Source organism: Etheostoma cragini, chromosome 9, assembly GCF_013103735.1.
Source record: "Etheostoma cragini isolate CJK2018 chromosome 9, CSU_Ecrag_1.0, whole genome shotgun sequence".
NCBI classification, from domain to species: Eukaryota; Metazoa; Chordata; class Actinopteri; order Perciformes; family Percidae; genus Etheostoma; species Etheostoma cragini.
Genome location: NC_048415.1, coordinates 2,077,369 through 2,096,906, shown reverse-complemented (window position 1 = coordinate 2,096,906; position 19,538 = coordinate 2,077,369). Strand labels below are relative to the sequence as shown.

The 19,538-nt window shown below is 41.2% G+C and overlaps 1 protein-coding gene and 1 long non-coding RNA gene across 3 annotated transcripts in view; one reads left to right on the top strand and one right to left on the bottom strand.

Annotated features, from left to right (window-relative positions):
* The window catches only part of LOC117951101, a 47,717-nt gene extending 31,386 nt beyond the window's left edge, over positions 1–16,331 (top strand). The window contains exon 3 of the long non-coding RNA XR_004658055.1: positions 16,159–16,331. This is a non-coding gene — a long non-coding RNA (uncharacterized LOC117951101). The remainder of the gene's footprint in view (positions 1–16,158) is intronic.
* Positions 13,738–19,538, bottom strand: part of LOC117951098 (tensin-3-like) — a 48,214-nt gene continuing 42,413 nt past the window's right edge. For both annotated transcript variants that reach the window (XM_034882623.1, XM_034882624.1), the window contains exons 19-27: positions 18,410–18,493; positions 18,079–18,210; positions 17,393–17,485; positions 16,893–16,970; positions 16,444–16,521; positions 16,180–16,348; positions 16,012–16,080; positions 14,923–14,952; positions 13,738–14,133 (exon numbers count right to left, since the gene is read on the bottom strand). In XM_034882623.1, coding sequence (XP_034738514.1) covers positions 13,992–14,133; positions 14,923–14,952; positions 16,012–16,080; positions 16,180–16,348; positions 16,444–16,521; positions 16,893–16,970; positions 17,393–17,485; positions 18,079–18,210; positions 18,410–18,493 — 875 coding nt within the window. In that variant the 3' untranslated portion in view covers positions 13,738–13,991. The remainder of the gene's footprint in view (positions 14,134–14,922; positions 14,953–16,011; positions 16,081–16,179; positions 16,349–16,443; positions 16,522–16,892; positions 16,971–17,392; positions 17,486–18,078; positions 18,211–18,409; positions 18,494–19,538) is intronic.

The window sequence follows — 19,538 nt, the reverse complement described above, 5'->3', positions numbered from 1 at the left end:
CCCCCCCGCTGCAGCGTGACATCATAGCACACACAGCCAGAGAGTCTGGAGGAGGAGGAGGAGATGCCGGTGTTACGGTTTAACTGGTTTTTGAGTTAACTGGTGATATGTGTTGCAGGCGGGGCACCGCTGCAGTAAGCAATTCAATTTGCCTCTTTTTCCCATTCATTTGTCGGGGTCTTGTCAAACATTACTTTAGGAATGGGTTGCTGGGACAGGAGTTTTGGGGCTGACAGACATAAATGGACAAATGAGCCGGTTTCATTATGAAAATATCAATTGTTGTCTGGCGAGTGTAACGTTGTGTGTCTCTACCACGATCTCTAACTGTAAACCACGGACACACCAATTTGTTTAGATTATTAAGTGACAACACACTTTAGTTAGTTATAAAACTGTGTCCAACCTATACATAGGCCCATTATAAATAACACACAAGCTAACAACACAGACACAGACCAAACCTGATATTTCACTTTTCCACACGTGCGCCTAGCTAATATCCAATTCTCTATAAAATAGGAGTTTGACAAAATGTGATGAATGAGTAGTGATGTGTAATGTGGTCTAGTGATGAGAATGATGCACGTCCTTAGAATTCAATATAAAACACAATCAATAGAAGTTGTATCACAAGTTAATCTGGCATCATGTCATTGCACCATTATCTCCACCAACATTATTATAAGTATGTTTCACTCATCTCTGTATGAAAGCATCGCAAATTGACTTGAAGTCAGATTAATAACTGAATGATAGGGGACAAATAGGGTTGGGTGATGTAGAGAAAATGAAATATGATGATATTCTTAACCAAATACCTCAATGTTAATATTGTATGGCTGACAATTGGTGCTTTAACAAAATGTTATTTACACAATGAGATTTTTGATAAATATTCTCCAGAAATGATTTAATGACTTAGTGGGTAAAGGTAAATAATAGAACAGCTTGAACAGCCTGGTAAATTCAGAAAACAACATCACTTTACTTTAATACAGCCTGTAAAACCAGGTAAAGACAACACTTACCATATTACGATATTACAATAAATTCCAAATCTAAGACGATATCTAGTCTCATATCATGATATCAACACAAAATTGATATATTGCCCAGCCCTAGCTACAATGTAACACTCATAACAGAAAGGTTTTGGAAAACTAACCGACATTTGCAGTAGCCAGATGGTGAATAGGCATCGACACAAACACCTCTGTAAAGGCCTTCAGAAGTAGATAGGAGTGAAACTGGAAAGCTTGGTGAATGTAAGTGCTACTAAAGTTGAGTTTTTTTACTCAGAGTATGAGAAAAACCCATTTGGAGAAAATGGCCTTCAGAGATATAGATTAGAAAGTGTTCAATAATTACTAATGTAAATGTCACAAGTCAGTCTGTGCGTCTTCGTGGCTTGCATTGAGTGACAACTCGCCAGACAACGGGGGATATTTTGTCTAACGGCTGATGTTTGCATGCATGCGTGTCGGGACCACATGCTCAGCAACTCGTTTCTATGGTCAAGTTTCACAAGACATTGACAAATGAATGTGAAATAGAGGCAAAGCGATCAGCATGTTTATTTCCTGGTTAGTCGGGAATGGGTCCACATCTGCCTCTATCACCATTTAATTCAAAACACAGTTAAACCGTAACACCGCCAGCGAGTAGACAGAGCCACTGGCAGCTGACGCTGGCTGACCTCGACCCGAATACTCGCCTCTGTTCAGTAATGAGAAAAGATTTCATCAGTCCTGTCTGACACAATTAGCTGTTCCAGGTGAAAATTACAAGGTGGATTCTCAATAGAGTTCCGAAAAAGAGAGATGAGCTTTAATCTAATAGCCTCGTAAAAAGACTTTGGGAGACAAATTAACCATGTCAGGCACACAGTACATCTGGTAATTATCCAGGTAAACCTTCAATAAGCTCAACGCTCCAGAGCAGCTGACGGCAGAAGAAGGACACACTCACGCCTGCAGTTTGTTTTCCTTGATCTGAATCATGCCGGAGGCCCGTCTCACAAGGCAGGATTATTAAGTTAGCTGGAAAAATGCACTGAGTGAAACCCAGAGGAGCTATTTTTTACTTCAGAAGACTTGATTTAGAGTCTGAAGAGGCTACGGAAATGATCCTGTACTAATTTAGAAACACTAAATCTAGTCATCCTAAATTTAGCAATCCTAAATTTGTGATATAAATTGACACTGCCTCTTTAAATGCAAGTCACATGGACCGACAATCACTTTGTTACCCTTGAGGGGTATTTTGGTGACTTGTCACTCTGTAACACTCAATGACAATTAACATGAACATAAAGTTACAGATCACGCTGCCCTTAACTGTACTTAACTTGCATTTGGTTTTCCAGCCACAGCTTTAGCTCAGTAGAATGAGTCTTTACTGCAACATGGCAGCTATGATCAGAGGACACATGATGTCCATGTCTTCAGTATGTACATTTTAACCTGTACTAATGTCTTGCTGTTTCCTGTTGCTCTGGTATCGAAACATCCCGCCAACGGACTACAGTTGAAAAATAGCCGGTTGGCTGACACTGGCACGGATACAGAAATGTTGATTAATATGAGTATATTATTATGGTGTTATCCTTATAAATCAATGAAAAAAATGTTTATAGCTATACAATTCAAAATGGTGCAACGTAACTAAAATATCACACAAGCAAACTAAGTTGAATTCCCTTTTAAAGCAAAGAATAATTATAGTCACGACTATGAATTGTCTGAATAGTAGTGTAAAGAGTTTCCATGCTTTGATAAATACTGTGTAGTAGGTCTGCAGTGTGATCTCAGCACTGTAGTAATTCACCTGGTACATTTATTTGGTGCAGACATTGTTCTCTTCAGCTCCCCCAAACATGAAATTATGTCAATTCTTCAAACTAAATCTAAACTAAATTTCAATTTCTCCATCCCCCAAATCTGCCAGAAGACAAGGAAGGTAAACCATGTAATTGAAGAATCATATTCATAGTCTATAGTGTAGTTTTTTACATATTATGATCAATTATCACAGTTTTGCTCTCTGTGGTCCTATAGGGCCAATGTAATGAATCATATGGTAGAAGTTGTCAAACCATTTGAGGGAAGGCGAAAGCATTATAACACATTTCTGTTGAGACACTCGGTGCATCTCATAGGCCTTAAATCGCCTCCTTGCGTCCTCCACTTTCCCCACTTCCACGCGTCTTAGTCCCTCCCAGCGAGGAGGCACAGGAGAGACTCGAAGGAATCACGGGAGGAGAGAAGCATCGAGAGGGATGAGACGTCCTTTCCTCTGAAGCGTTACATAAATTCATCAGCTGTTTGGGCGGAGTTAGGAACTCCTCCAGCTGCACGGGTTCCGGGAAAAGCTGCTCTCATGTATTTTTGCCTATAGCTCCTCGATGATCCCTCCTTAATGCTCGGTCGTCGGTCCTCGGGCAGAAATAAGAGCTTTGAGACGGTCTTCACAGAGAGGGACAGAACAACGTCAGGTTCAGCCAAGAGGACCGAGGAGCCGAGGAGCTATCCATTAAGGGCCATGAGATGCAGCCACTATGAGGCGCCCTAGATGGTGATGTCCTACACTATGTCCACTTTACGAAATAAAACAAAGAATTGTTGGTCCTTACATTTATTTTTTGCACATGTCAGTTTGGGCCGGTATTGGGATGACATCCTGTAGTCTGATCACAGCATTATACTGAAATGATGGAAAGTAACTCTGACTGAAGAGGTGAGCATCCTTCCTCAACATCAACTGCACTCAGGCAATGATGTTCCTCGATTGTAGAGTCAGACGGTTAGCGCTGGATCCAAATATTTGGATATTCTTTTTAATGGGTGTGTATTGGATTTTCAATTTAGGAATTCAAATATCTCTTATTTGCTTAGTTTAAAATTTTCATGCCAGCTGAAATTGGAATAAGGCGCCATTTAAATGTCTGCAATCCTTTGGCTATTTTACGCAATTGTGCAATGTCGTCCATCTCAGCCAAAAACAGAGTAATGTTGAGTTACAAGCGTGCAGTCTGAAGTGTGTAGAGGTCTGTATGGTTATACTGTTGCAGCCTGGTGTGGTTTTCAGTCAATATGATAAAGGTAAAGATAGTACGGTGGTCCGTAATGTCAAGACAGGGAGGCACGCGCTGGCTGATCATTCACTCAGCAACTCTGCATCGATCATGCAGCGAAAGTTGAGTTTGATAACATTTCTTTGAAAAAATCAACCCAACGTCATGCTTCGGTAGACGATCATGTAGCGTTAACCGGCGATCAGACTCGTCAGGCCGTATTGCTGCGTGCGAAACATCACAGCCTCTATCGCTGCGGCAACAAAGTTTTAAACACAATGAAGCGCTGAACTGGCCAGGATTTTGTGTAACAGCAGGTGACTGTGTCCTTCAACGACAAAGCAGTTACTTCATCTCTAGCTTTGTCTCTTTTCTTTCTCTCTGTATCAGTGAAATGAAGCTGCCTTCAGGTATGTTCGAAATGTTGGTTTCCCTGCCATTATCAAAACTTCAGATATTAACTGTTGAAAAGCACTGTTGCTTCGGAGCTCAATAAATGGTATTCGGTTCAGCCCTAGAGACGATCAGACAGTAGAGGCTGCTGGGGGCAGTCGGATGCCTTTCGTCCCTTCATTTCCTCCCAGCATCACCCCGGCAACGCCTGTACATTTGAAGGGTGTGACAGGAGAGATGTGGAGAGACGTCCTGGAGGCTTGGTTCCTATTGTGCAGCCATCCGACACAACCCTTTTTTATTTCTGTCTGCCCCTCTCATTTTATGTTTCCCTCCAATCAGAGTTTTTTTTACTTTTTCTATTTTCCATTATTCAGTTGATTGATTTTATTTGTTGATTTGACTCTGAGCACCCCTCTGTCCTGGTCCCCTTTTTAAGGCTCTGCTTTCTTTGCTTGACAGCAGACAGAAAGAAAACTGGGTCATCCAAGAATCACTACTTTGTTCCCATTCTGTAAAGTTTTTAAGTGCACAGACAAATCCAAATAAAAGACAGGAAATAAAAGAGAAAAGGAGAAAGAATGAGGGTGAAACTGAAGATGGAAAAAACATAGTTGAAATGTGAACCAGAGGTACGTTGGGTCTAATAAAACATTGTGCAGAGAGGCAGGACCCAACACAAAGAGACGCACAAACACCATTTCACTGACTTTCCTCACACAAACCAAAACACTCACAGCACACTAACACGTAAGTTGTGTAATAATCTTTGAGGGAAATAACACTTTATTGCATTTCGGGTCTTCTGGTCTGGTTAAAATGGTTTGTGCATCAGTTGTATCAGTCATGATAACATTACACTCAGCAAAGTAATTGCTGAGATCTGGGAACACAAAGCAAGGAATACAAGCAGTCAGATGATCAGAGTTTATCCAGATGGTCTAAACCACTTTGTTTGTGGGTTACCCTAAAAGTGAGCACACTTGAAATGTAATCACTCCGTGCACCAAAAAGATCTGTGCACAGCTAAAGTAATTACAGCATGCCAAAGTTGAACCAGCAAGTTGGTCTTTAAACTGTGACGGGTGTTTACAACAGACAGTTTATGTCCTAATGTAACCTTCAAATTCTCTAACAAACAAGTTTGTCTAAAAACCTGATTGTCTGACGTATTTTAGTGATATAGTTTCATCACCTCCAAAATGAACTTGGTATGTACAATGTTTTCATTGTCCTCATTGAGAGTCATAGTCCCTCATTGAGGGTTTTATCTGTCTTAATGTTTTTCCTTTTAACTTTTTATACTTGTGTTTTATCTTTTTAACTGATTTTGTGTAAAGCACTTTGAATTGCCCTGTTGCTGAAATGTGCTCTACAAATCAAGCTGCCTTGCCTTGCCTTGCCTTCAGATGATGGTAAGATAAAACCTACCATCCCAATGAAGGTAAGCCCCAAGTTGTTACAAACTTTTAAAGTTGCGTAATTGACTTTTTGGCCACTTGGAAGGGGCAGCTTAACAAAACATAAAAAAAGTACGTATTTTATGAAGTTAATGTGGTAAATATGTTGGCCAACAACTTACACATTCAGCAGACACCGATCACCGACACTAGCATTGATTAAGCGTCGTGTTTGTGTCCACCCGATACATAAAGTCAGATATTCACTCACTTTTAGCTCTGTTTTTGGTCTCCGCCAACTCCTGAGTAAAATATCTGTCTCTTTATCTACTTCTGTCAATGCTCCCCTCTGTACACCAGCCAATCAGAATCTTTTTTGTTGGAAACAGTTGCTGCTGCTGTTGATTGATTGCTAAACAACCCAAAACACTGAGCTGAAAGAGGCTAACAATTTCTGATGGTTCATATACGTTCACATACGTGTTTATGTAAAATATTAGTTAGAGTAACTTAACAAGGAAACAAGGAAAAATGTATTTTAATGTGCGTCTGTCCCCAAACACGCCTTCCTGCACAGCTGATCTGATCTGAACTGAAATGGTAAATTGACTGAATCAGCAAAAGTAAGTCATCGAATATAATTGCAATGGCATGAGAGCCGACACTCTCACACACACACACACACACATACACACACACACAAATAATCCCTCACTCATTAGGTGTATTGTTGGGATGCTGATGTAATGCAAGTTAATCTGTTGGCCTCTGGTTGGCTCGGTGGCCCAGCGGGAGTTCTTTGTGTGGGACATTACCCCGGCCCCGCCCCCTGGAGACAGTTTCATTAAGACTGACGCTGATACCCAACAACCCAGACCTTTTGTGTGTGTGTGTGTGTGTGTATGTGTGTGTGTGTCTGTGTCTGTGTCTGTGTACAGAAACGGTGTGTTTCAGTGAGTTATACCAGAGACAATGCAATGAAGCCATATAAGCACTGCTTTCTCAGCATGTGCCTGAGAGCACGTAGGCCAGAAATCTTGATTGGCGTGTGTGTGCTTGTGTGTGTGCGTGTTTTTGTGTGTGTGTGTGTGTGTGTGTGAGGTTCATAAAGCCACACCCACAAACTATGTGAGTCTCTGATGCTGCAGAGTATTAGGACCATATTTCTGGGGTGTGTTCATGTTTTGCTATTGTGTCAAACACAAAACACAAACACATGAATCTAAAACATGAATCACCTTCCGTGATGTGGAGTAACACTGATTTCCTGCTTATACAACTTAACATACAGGTGTGTTTGTGTGTAAGGGGTCAGTTACCAATAGGGGTCAGTGATATTTCAGTTAAGAAATCCACACAGGTATGTCTTTTCAACTAAATATGGTAAAAATTTTCATCCCATTGACACAAAACTCTACTCAGATATAGACTGTAAAAGAAATATCAAATTTCACAGCACATTTTGTCAAATGACCCAACCTTAAATTACATTAAAAACAAACAAAAAAACAGAGGTCTTGAACAAAAAGTGTTATCAGAATGACACAGTTCGGCTCTTAGCGTGTCTACGGTAATTTCATTCCCTCACACGCACCCTTAAAGCGTGCGTTGTGTGCGTCTGGGCAGCAACAACGGCTAGCTCTGACCGAGCCCACGAGCGGCCAGCCCACACGGCATCTTTAAGATATTCTTGTTCCTGTTTTTCGTTGTTGGTTGGTCCAAAACTCTCACTCTTAAGTAAGGGTGGGAAAAAAATCGATTCACGTTTGTAGCCTGATTTTTTTTGCAATGATTAAAAGAAAAATCTATTACTAAATAGACTACACTACATCATATCTGTTTCCAGCCAAACCGAATGAAAGCAGAACATACGTTATAGTATGTTATGTAGTTCTTCACAATTTCAATAAATGTCAGAGTGACTGACTAACATGATTTGTTTTTTGGAAAACATTTACTTTTTAGGATTGTCTCATGATATATTGTCTCTAGAGGGGATTATTCATCTTCTATTCAAGTTCTGCTGTTAAAGAAGGAAAAGAAAATCGCAATACTCAATACTATCAAATCACAAATCAAATCAGAACCTATCTATTGTGAAAAAATTGAATTAGGACAAAAGCATATCGTCCTCACCCCACTCTCAAGGTTGTTCAGCAGCACAGTCGCTCAACAGGACGCTGCTACCCAACCAGGTTAATTGCTAAGCTCCACCCACTACCAGCCAGCCAAAAGAAAGAAGGGACTACTAATGGGACTACTATTGGGACTACTAATGGGACTACTAATGGGACTACTAATGGGACTACTATTGGGACTACTAATGGGACTACTAAAGGAAATGCATGCTCACCCTAACAATAAGTACTTCTGTTAAACAAGACTTGGTCTAGACCTAGTATGTTGTGTACTGAAGTAGCTAATCACATGACATGCTTTTCAATGTAATCATGCTATTTTCAACAAGTTATTTTTTATTTAATCTAAAGTTTTATTTTGTAATTAATGTTAATTTGTTAACCAACCTGAGATTTCACCCCATGGCAATTATGAACCACAGCATCAAATGTTAGTCTTTATGCAGCATGTAGTCATTGACAAACTGAGACCTCAACTGTACATTTACCACCAACACACAACTTCACTCTCTAGATACTCTTATCTGTAGTACATAGCCTACATACTTCATTACAAGTAAAAGTTCCACATTCATAACTTTGCTTTAATGAACTATTTTATTAGAAAAGTCAACTGAATTGTAGGGCAGAAGACGTAACAAGTTAGCCTGAAAAGCCAGACCCACATCAAGATGTTGGTCTGGGAACTCAGCGCAGGCAGGGCTCAATCCGAGGGCCGGAATAAATGGTAGTCATTCAGTTCAATTCAATTCAGTTCAGTTCAGTTCAGTTCAGTTCATATAGCGCCGAATCAAATCAAAATTCCTTTAAAATTTCTTTCATATTCCTGCAAGTGCTACAACAAACCAGAGCAACGCTGGTTTATGGATTAAACTTTTAATGTATCCGGTCGACAAATCTCCGAACACAACTTCCTTTTTTAACAATGACTTCAGTGCTTAAAGTCTTCCAGAGTTGCGGCCAAAGCCGATTCCAAAGACCGCTGTTTGCCAGCAGCAGCCATCTTCTTTTTTATTCAAGTAGCAGGGAATTCACGTGGAGCCGTCGCAGCTCTGCTGTCTTTATGTTAAGCCCGCCCACCGACTCTATACACGATGTGATTGGCCCGGCCAGAATGTGTTTTTTACAGCTCGCAAGCCAACAGAGAGTTGCTAGACTGACCCTGGCTGAAAATTACATTGGCTCCCGCAAGGGTGCTTCTAGATTTCTAGGCTACAAGTAGCATAAAATTTAACTATTAAAGTAAAGTACAAGTACCTCAAAGTTCTACATAAACACAGTACTTATGTAAATGTATGTACCTGTACCACCTGTGATGAATGTGTAATTAGTACCACTCTATCGTCATATCACTGAAAGCTGAACACATACTGACCAAGTATAACAAGTAAGTAACAAAGCCTTGCATAAGAAATAAAAAGTCAAGTTTGTAGGCCTGGTCGCAGTCAGCCCTGCAGGCCGTGTCCCCTCAGCCCCCCAAATTAAAAATAGGAGAGGGATTATTCGTGGGCCGGTGTGGTTTCAGTGTGTGAGATGGACTGTGCGTTTGCTCCTCCGTGCAGCCAGAGCAGAAGCGCCGCACTTAGCATGGGCTTTAAATAGCTAACTCAAATAAAGTGAGAGGCGGCTGGGGATCAGAGGCTGAGAGGGACTCTGTGAGGGAGGCATTCCCGAACGGAAGCCGGCCTTTGGATTCCCAACCAGCGAGCAATGCCAGGAATGTGATGTCGTCCAGCAGCAGCAGCGGCCGCAGCTGTGTAAACCGCAGGGCCACCAGGTGCTGGTGGGCCGCCTGCACCTGACAGGAAGTTCGGCAGGAAGTGCAATCAGAGGTCTAGCTAGGGGACAAAATGGCAGCAGGTGACTCAGCAGAGAGAGGACAGGAGCCAAACTGAGCTGACCCTCTGTCAGGGCTTTTTTTTTAAACTTCTATCAAGCCCGGAAATCTGTGAATCACTGAAAAGGGAAGAGGACTCCCACTCCGAAAGAGCCTCTTTCTTATCGACTAACCGCTCTTCCACACTTTGCCTCCTGTTTTACACACTGTGTTAAATTTCTATTCTTTCTCATCCTTTTTACCTTTTGACGGCCTTCTTTGTGTGCAGGCTGTGGGAAAGTTTCCCGTAATGGTGAGGTCATACACCAAGACACCAACCCCCCCCCCCCCCCCCCCCCCCCCCCCCCCCCCCCCCCCCCCCATGCAGACACACACACCATCGCTACACACCACCCACCCCCCGACCTCCATGCTGTCCCTCCTCCAGGACTGGGATGCGTCCCCACGTCTCTGTCCCACTTCCAGTTCCTCGGCTCTCTCCAATGAGACCAGAAAACCTGAATAGAGCCTCATTCAAAACTGGTATCTGATGATCTGGCCTCTAAAAAGTCTATACAGAGTCTGGAAACAGACAGATCAGCAGATTTCTGAGGCCCCCTGAGGCCCATCAGGCATTTCAACAACCATTTTCTGTCATGGGCAGAACCTAAGATGCTCTCTTTCTCAAACGCACACAGACACACACACACAAGCTTGGACACACTTTGACATTGGTTGACAAGGTTTATTCAAGAGGGTGGTTCTTCCTGCATGTGTGGACCTGCTCATCTCCATCCGCATCTGTTTCTTGGTATGAAGCTAGTGTGTTTATAAAAGCGAGAAGGAAGTAGAGCTAAAATCAAACTTTTTTAGAAAATGGATATTGGTGAAATACCTTCAAGTTCTGTGATTGCTACTGAGAGCTGAACTACTCCATTTTTGGATTCAGTTTGCAGTGTGGAGTTTGGCAGCTGATTACTGCCATCTTTTGGCAAACCTATGAACTACAACTTTAGATTTTTAAAGGGTCAGTTCACCCCAAGGGGGTAAGCCTCTCCTCTCTAAGTGAAGCTCCCTATGGCGCCATTTTGATGCTACCAAGCCATCACCTGCTATTAGCATTCCATTGACTGCCATTCATTTTGGCGCCACTTTGACAGTGAATACCTTTACATCTGAAGTGTTTAAAGACGCTATTTGTCTGTTGTTTATTTCTAAAGAAACACAACAATGTATAACAGGCTCCATTTCACGTTATGGCTCCATAGCAGACGTTTTTATAAAAATAGGCTAACGATTGTGTCATAACCACGCAACTTACTGTTGCACAGTAGAGGAATCAACATATAGTACAGGGTAAGCTTTGGACTTGCATTAGCTGATTAGATTTAATTACTAGTTAACTAGCATTTTAGTTAGCAGTAATTAGCCTGTGCATGTGTTATCTCCTAACATATACCTACCTCTCCGTCTCTGCTGATTGGGAATGATTGAGATTTCTCTTGCACAGCTACCAGAAGACTTACAACTTTAAGACACGTTGTGCACGTCACATCTACGTCGGCGAACTCAGTTGGAGGCTGCGCAGTAACGCTCAGCAATCACTGGAAAAGTGCTTCTATTTTCCTTCACTGGTCTCTGTCCAATGCGATCTGTTGGTCCATTTCTTCATGGGTTCACCCCTAGTTTATGTCCTTCGAGTTACACTTCTGGGATTGCTCCGGTGCTGCAGGATATTCCTCTGGAATCTCTGCAGGGTAAATTGTTACAGCTAGCTAGACTATCTGTCCAATCTGAGACAGAGACTGAGTTTAGCGCCACTCATGACGATTCTCATTGGTTTAAAGTAGAGGCAGTGTGCCCCCGATTCTTCCCACCACCAAAAACATACAGTACAGTATTGGTAGGTCATTGCCCCGTGAACAAAAGGCATGCTGCTCCTATGTAGCCGTATAGCAGGGATTAAATGCAGATGACAGATTTCATTTTCCGTGAATGACAGTAGAGTCAACTTATAACCTTTGTTGGTTTTGGTCTTTTCATGGGATTTGTTGACAATTAATACAAATCCTTTAAAAAATGATCCACCAAAAGAATGTCTTTCCACTAACAAAGTGAACACTTCATTAGAAAACTGATTAAGGTGAAATTGTACCAAAAAAAAAAGAAATCTCATTAATTTCATTAATTTCATTAAAAAACACTGTTCACGCAGTTGAAAATGTTAGCAACAAGTTGCACAAGTTGCAATTCTCCTCCATTGTTCCAGAGTGGAAGACTTCTGACCGAAATCTTGGACTGATATCTTAAAACCTCGACAAACCTTCACTCTGAATATGTTGCATAGTGTTTTCTATTCTACGTGGATATTTGGATTTGTATCTGTTGACTCATACATGTCATTTTTTGGCCTAAATCCTTCCTTTTCCTTTTGGTATGCGTGCATCCAACAACTGCAACACTAATTATTTTCAGAGTAAAGCTGCAGTTTGATAATATGTCTCCCTGCCGGTGTGCATTGTGTTAAAAAATAAACGACATTGTGTTTTTACCCACACAGTTAAAAAAGGAATACATGTTTATACTGTAATTGCAACACTGTGAAACTGTGATATGTTTGCTGAAGGTTGTCAGACCATCAGAATCGTACATACCTAGGCTAGATACCACTGGAAGTAAGAACATGTTTTTCTGTATGGAACTCCCAATGCTTTAATAAGATGTCACAATTAGAGATGCCTTGGTTAACTGATCAACGTTCATTTACAAATCAGCAGATCTAGATGACTGTGATGAATAGAGGAAGCTGTGACTGGAATATAAAAAAAGACTGAGGTGGAATAAAACATTCTCACAGTGGCTGTATTTGATTAGCCTGGAAATCCAGACCCGAATCAGAAAAGTAAGGGTCTGGCATCGAGTAATGAAAGTCGCCCACCACGAGGGGCGCCACCAAGAGTGCATTTAAAAATATCACTGCACGCAATTGGGTAACACTACGACCAATCACACAACAACTCACAGGGTGAGGTATCCAGAGCCCCATACGCTTAGCTACCAGCGGAGCTAACTGGTAGATTAACCTGTCGCCTCTGGCCCCGCCTACATCAGATACACCGATGTGATTGGTGCAGCTTGCCTCTGGCCCCGCCTACATCAGATACACCGATGTGATTGGTGCAGCTCTGATACAAGGGCATAGTTAATAAGCAGGATTACTCGAGGCCAGAGTGACTCGCTGAGCAAACTGAAATTGTGGTCTTGCGAGAACTCTGGATTTCCAGGGTTGTATTTTCTTTATATTAGAGAAAATCTGAATTCCTTTTTCAGGGCACAAATACTTTACATAAATCTATACTGGAGTCTCTGTAAAAGCAACATATTGACATCTATATTAGTAATACAACAAGTATTCACGGGCAGCACATGTAGTACCTTTAAAATACTACAACAATATGTCACATAATTGTATAAATTCTGAGGTTCACCGCCTTAAATGCTAATGTACAGTTTGTTAATATACAAAAATATATGACAAGTATATTTAGGGAAAAGAAAGACTTTTGCACATCTGTAAAAAGGGATAAATACTATAAACACAACACAATAAATCCATCTTAAGTACAGGGTCACCACATTACTGGCTTTGACATGATGTTGAAACCTGATTTATACATTTCTACCCACATAAAAGCTTTTAGAATTATAGTCATACTTAAAAATATGTGTTTATGTGCAGAATATCAGATATTCTCCAGGTTTAATCTGAAGTAAATGGGTTGTTAATGTCGTCTGTGCCTGTCAGCAATAGGCAAAGTCAGTGTGTTGTACATTTAGAGTACGTTTGAAGATAGAGATAAAGTGGTCAAAATCTTTTTTTCTTAGTAAATTGTCCGAAAAAGAAAACATTTTTAATTTTAAAGTAGTTACATCCTTCTGCTGAGGAGTTCAACTTTATGTGTGACAGCCTCGGCTCCCTCTGGTGGAGGCATCCGGTAGTGGAGTCAGTACAAAATACACAAGTCTATTCTGCAAGATGGACCACCAGGACGATGTGCTGGAGTGTGTGGGTTTTCTGCACTTTTGTGTGTGTGTGTGTGTGTGTGTTTTAGGGGTTGGAAGTGGACCCCAGGTCCAGGTGTGTCACTCTGCAGGGAGTCTCTTTCTCCTCACTTCTTGTGTGACCCAATCATAACTTTTGAGACAAAGTTGACGATGGCGCTCGCCGGCTGCTCGGGGTCGTGTTCCGCAAACAGGTGGCAGATATTTTCAGTCTCACTCTGAGATTTCCTGGCAACAAACCCAAAGACCCTGCAAAGAAAGGACAGAGACAGACGGAAATACAGAGCGCTTAACTACAACTTACAACTTCATAAGTGAGCAATCAATCGTGAGCGTGTAGAAATTAAGCGCCTTGCTTAAAGTAATAAGTCTTTAAGCGTCATTCTTTTATAGGCTAAATGTCACTCCTAAAGGTTTGCAGTTTCCTTTTGTCTATCCATATCCTCAATATAATGCAAGGGGGGACCCTTGTGACCACAAATGCCAACGTTCCCCGTTCCACACCGGTCGTTGCCAATCTTTCTTGAGCCGCTAATTTCCAGTCATCGCTCCACTGGTGACTCTTAAAAACCCCAAATGATTTCAGATTTCCTGACCTTTGAAGCAGGACAATGATTACAAACCATTTCTGAATGTTTCAAGCTGCCTTGAAAATGTGACAGCAAAGGAATTTATTGTAATCAACAAGAATTCAAGCTAATCACAGACGTACTTCATTACAATCTGTAGTGTTTGACATCTGAAGACCTGATCCAGGGTCCTGCACCTCTGAACATCACTTTTTCAAACATATCCATAACTTGGCCAATTTCCATGAAACCAAGATATATCCTACTAATGTTTTAATTAAACTGTATTGAGTGGTAGTCGTTTGCATCTATTAATGGAATGTTATGTCTTTCTTCCTGCAATCAAATGATTTGTTTTATCAGTGTGAATGAAGATGCAGTTGTTTTTTGTGACTTTGTAACATTAATGCACCATAACAGGGGGATGAGAGCAATGAAAGAGACAAGATCTGAAAGAAAAGGGACTTACTTTGCAGTAGAACCGCTGCCTCTTGTCCATCTGCTTGCAACACAATAACACAACAAAGTTATCACGCTGTTATTGGCCACCACATAGATACTGTACATTAATATCACATTCAATATAACTGTCAGTGTCTTTTCATTAGAAATATGGTCTATCAAATAATGTTACACAGTATACAACAGCAACAGTCGCTGCTAACCCATTTTGGACTTTCACAAGCCATTTATTTAAAACTTAAAATGATAAAGATGAAACTTGCTGTAACTTGTGCATTGCTGGGATTTTTTCTTTCTTTTGACAGATTTGGGGGATAATGTCTTCATTTCATTTGTTAAAATGTTCATGTTTAAAGTCAATCGATGTCAACATGGCATTATGACTTACATAGATATTCACATGCCAACTTTCTTAAAGCGTAACTCTCGCCAAAATGCAACCTAGAGTGTTTTTGGGAATGTAACAAGTCAAACTTTCCTTTAAAAGCATAGTAGGACAAAAACGCCACTTATAAGAGTTTTCGTATTTTACTACTATGATAGTATCAAGATCGCTGTTTTTAAAACACTAAGAAGGCTCGACACAACTTATACATTTGCTCAAAGAAAATTGTTTGTCAAACAAATGTTCTCAACGCTGTGTACACACTTGAGTTCATGGTGATACGCAAGGTAATGTAAGTCAATGGAGGCCAAACAGCGTTGATATACACGCTAAAAAGTGAGTATGCGCCATGATACCATGCTAATAATGGCATATGAATTGGAATATGCCATTTCTCGAGATCAGTCTGGAATAAAAAAAACTTTTATGGTGTTTGTAACTAGTTTTTTTGTTTTTTTAACTGTATATATACATCACCACTCTCATGTAACTGGTTGCCTTATTATATATATATATATATATATATATATTATATGGTTGTAGGAGTGACCATGAGCCTAGGTGGAGGCTACAAAGTAAGGACTCTCTGTGTGTGCATATCTGTATTGGTGAAAGTCTTTCAAATGATCCTGCATGCACAAAAGACTTAATGCACTAAATGGGCACTGCACTATTATGTACAAAGTACAACATTAGTGTCAGAACACTCACTTCCTGCCCTGTGGGTCCAGAGAGCAGAAGATGACGGTGTTGACAGCGTAGTGTCTCCTGAAGAACAACCTGCAGGAACAAACACAGTCTGTGTGAACATGTGGATTCACATCTGTACCTGTATGTGTGTGTGTGTGTGTGTTTCAGACTCTACACAAGAACACTAACTTCCTCTGGTTGTCGGTGAGCGTGATCCCCTGTGCCGACACCTTGAAGTGGACGACGGTGGAAGCAGGCGGGGGGTCCATGGAGAGCGTCATCGTGGTCGCCTTCTGGACCGCCTGGTGTCCCGTCAGAGATTCCAGCTCCACAGAGCCCAGGTACCACACGTTGCACGCTGCGCAGTAACACATCGAATTAAAGGAGCCGGTCACGACACATGTCAAAGAAACACACAGATATTTGTGAACACATGCGCTGTGTGTCCTGTACCTGCTCCCTGTTTGAGGAGCTCGGCTGCTGAGTTCGTCGCCGTCTGTACAGACGAGTCGGTCAGCTCCTCCACCGGGTCTGCAAGCAACAACAAATGGAGAGTTTACTGAGCAGGAAACACACAAAAAGCATCTTTGCGTGCAAACAACGTAGAGCTGTCAATTTAAACTTAATCACCTATTTTTTTATAATCGATTTGAGTCTGTTTTTATGACAGAAAGTAAAAATGTGTCTGATTCCAGCCTTTTAAATGTAAATATGTTCTAGTTTCTTTACTCTAATCAACTTTTATTACTAATCAATAAAATAATCCAAAATAAAAATTGTTGTTAGTTGCAGCCCTGAAGCGATGCATTCGTACCAGGCACACACACACACACACACACACACACACACACACACACACACACACACACACACACACACACACACACACACACACAGCTTACCTCTGTCGGGCAGGATGAGTTTACAGGGCAGAGCCAGAGGAGTGATGGAGTGCTGACACACCAGAGCTGTGAGACTTCCTAAAAGGAAAAATAAAGAAATACATTCATTAAGAACATTTCTCAAATAAACCAAACCCTACTATCTAGACCGATGAATAACGGAGCCAGCTCCACGTCATCAGACCGTCCAGCAGAGGGCGACACAGGAAACACATAATAATCCTGGGATACTGTACTATATTAACCTCAGTGTGTCCATCCTGGTGGACTATTAACTTGAGGAAGTAAACTGCTCACTGGACTGTTGGCTATTGTACCAAGAGTACAACAATCAGGGACCTAGGTTAGGGGGGAGGGGAGCTCTGGTTCTTTACTGTCACTGTTAGTATTGTTGTTTAAGGATTTTACCTGCTTCTCCTTCACTATTGTTATATATTAGATAAACTGCCACCAAATGTAAGAACTATCCAAGACACTCAATGAAGCCGAAGTTTTCTTACCGAAGTACGGCTCGTTGGGGCAGCCCTTGAGACGAACTCCTTTCTGCGTGCACTCTATCAGGAAGTGTCTCACCAGCTCATTGGACGGGTCCCCTACCGCAGAGATGCAGACAACATTTCAGTATATTTATATAAATCTAATGACTGTGACTATATAATGACTGTAGATGGAGCATTTTGGCGATTTAAACCTGACAAAATGTGTCTTTCCCCTTAAATCATCTTGATATCAGTTGCTCAGAAATTTGATTTAAAAGAAAATAAAAGGTCACTAATAAAAGGCAGTAAATCACATCGCATGACACATAGGACATCACTGAAAACGAATGAACTTCTCATAGGGCTGATTTATAATGCTGAAGGAATCTCAGTTAAAACGTGAGGTACTATCTTTTGGGTTCTACTTGTAGAGGTTTCTTTTTTTAATCTTTGTTTTGGCATTATAGGCCTTTCTCCGAGACAACAGCTTAGACATGAAAGGGGAGAGAAAGGTAGCAAAGGACCGCATGTCGGAACCGAACCCGCGGCCACTGCGGTGAGGACTGAGTCTCTGTATATGGGCGTACGCTCTACCAGGCGAGCTTTCCAGGCGCCCACTAAAGGCAGAACACACCTGCTCCAAATATCAGAGTTTCCATAAAGTAACATGGCTGAAGAGATCAACAACAGGAAAAGCTTTAGCTTACCTTTCTTACTCTGCTGTAACACCGACGGCGGCGGCGTGGCCACCTTCATGGCCAATCCATACGCCCCCCGAAACGAATGGCTGTCCCTCACAATGAACCAGCCCGGCTCTTTGTCCTTTAGGACTGCTATGGCTGTTCAGCCGGTCAGCAGAGGGGGGGGGACGGGGGACGGGGGACGGGGGACGGGGGACGGGGATGGGACACAGATAAGCTAAAGTTAGAATCACCATGTTCATAGTGTACAAGGAGCAAAGCTTCGCACGAAGGAGGCAAAATGAGCCGCTTTGAAGTGTCCGTTTAACAGGCTCTCCTGTTACACACCAATATTTACCTTGGTCTCTGGAAATGTCGGGCTTGTACCAGAACTTGGAGGTGTCCTGAACAAACTTCACAGTGTCCTGCTTACTGCCAAAGTCTGCGAGACAGAGATTAAGACTCTTTGTTAGCTTTCCGACTGGCTTTGGTCCAAATATGATAAGACAGGGCAGAAAAAACAAAGTGAGGAAAACTGGTTAAAGGGTCAGTACACCAAAATGAAAAAAAGACGTATTATCACCCAATCCTATTTATAGCTAAACAGTTATGTTTGTGGTTCTAAGAGCACTGAACATTTTTTTAAAATTAAATTTGTAGTTCTGGTAACAATGTCCCGGTTACTCACGATGATCTGTGCTGCAGGCAGTACGAAGTAGTATTAGGTTATTCTCCAAATATTAAATGTTGTTTTTAAAAATATTAAAATGCATTTCTTTTGTAATTATAACTTTCTTCTCAAAATAGAAGTTTATGTTGATGTTTTTTAAGACAGCATGATGACTTGTTTTATCCCCCAAATTCCCTTTAATAACTTTTCACACATTACATTGGAGTTAAAAGTGAAAAAGTAGTCCTGGTGATATTTGTTGACAACATATTTTGTGGATTGCAGAGTAGCCGAGACGTTGACAAGTTTGTTTAGTTTAGTTTTACAAACGTAATTTAATTTAATCTATCAATGTTTGATTAACACAATAAAAATTAAATTCATCTCTATTGTATTGGGATGGCAGCAAAAGATTTAGCAGCTACTCTAAAAACCTCTACAGTCATTATTGTAGCCTAAAATTCATTTGCAGCAGCTTACCTGTGAGAAGATGTGCAACGGTTCTGTTTTAGTTCATGTAGCAGTAGCCGCTAGCCAGGAACGCACTTATGTACGATTTTAGTTCTCGCCCTAAATTGAGTCTATATTAAATTAACCTTCGTGCTTTTTATCGTGAAGCGTAGCGCTGGCGGCACGATCCCCAAACCTAATGGTTGATTTTTGATATTGGTGGTTCAGTTTAGGTGACTTTAGTCAATTTCAGTTGCTCAGTTGGAGCGATATATCCAGGAAAAGAAAGTCAGTGTAGTTAGAAGTTCCTTGTTGAGATCATGGAGGTTTTTAATTCACTTTGGCACAAATGTTTCTGAATATATTT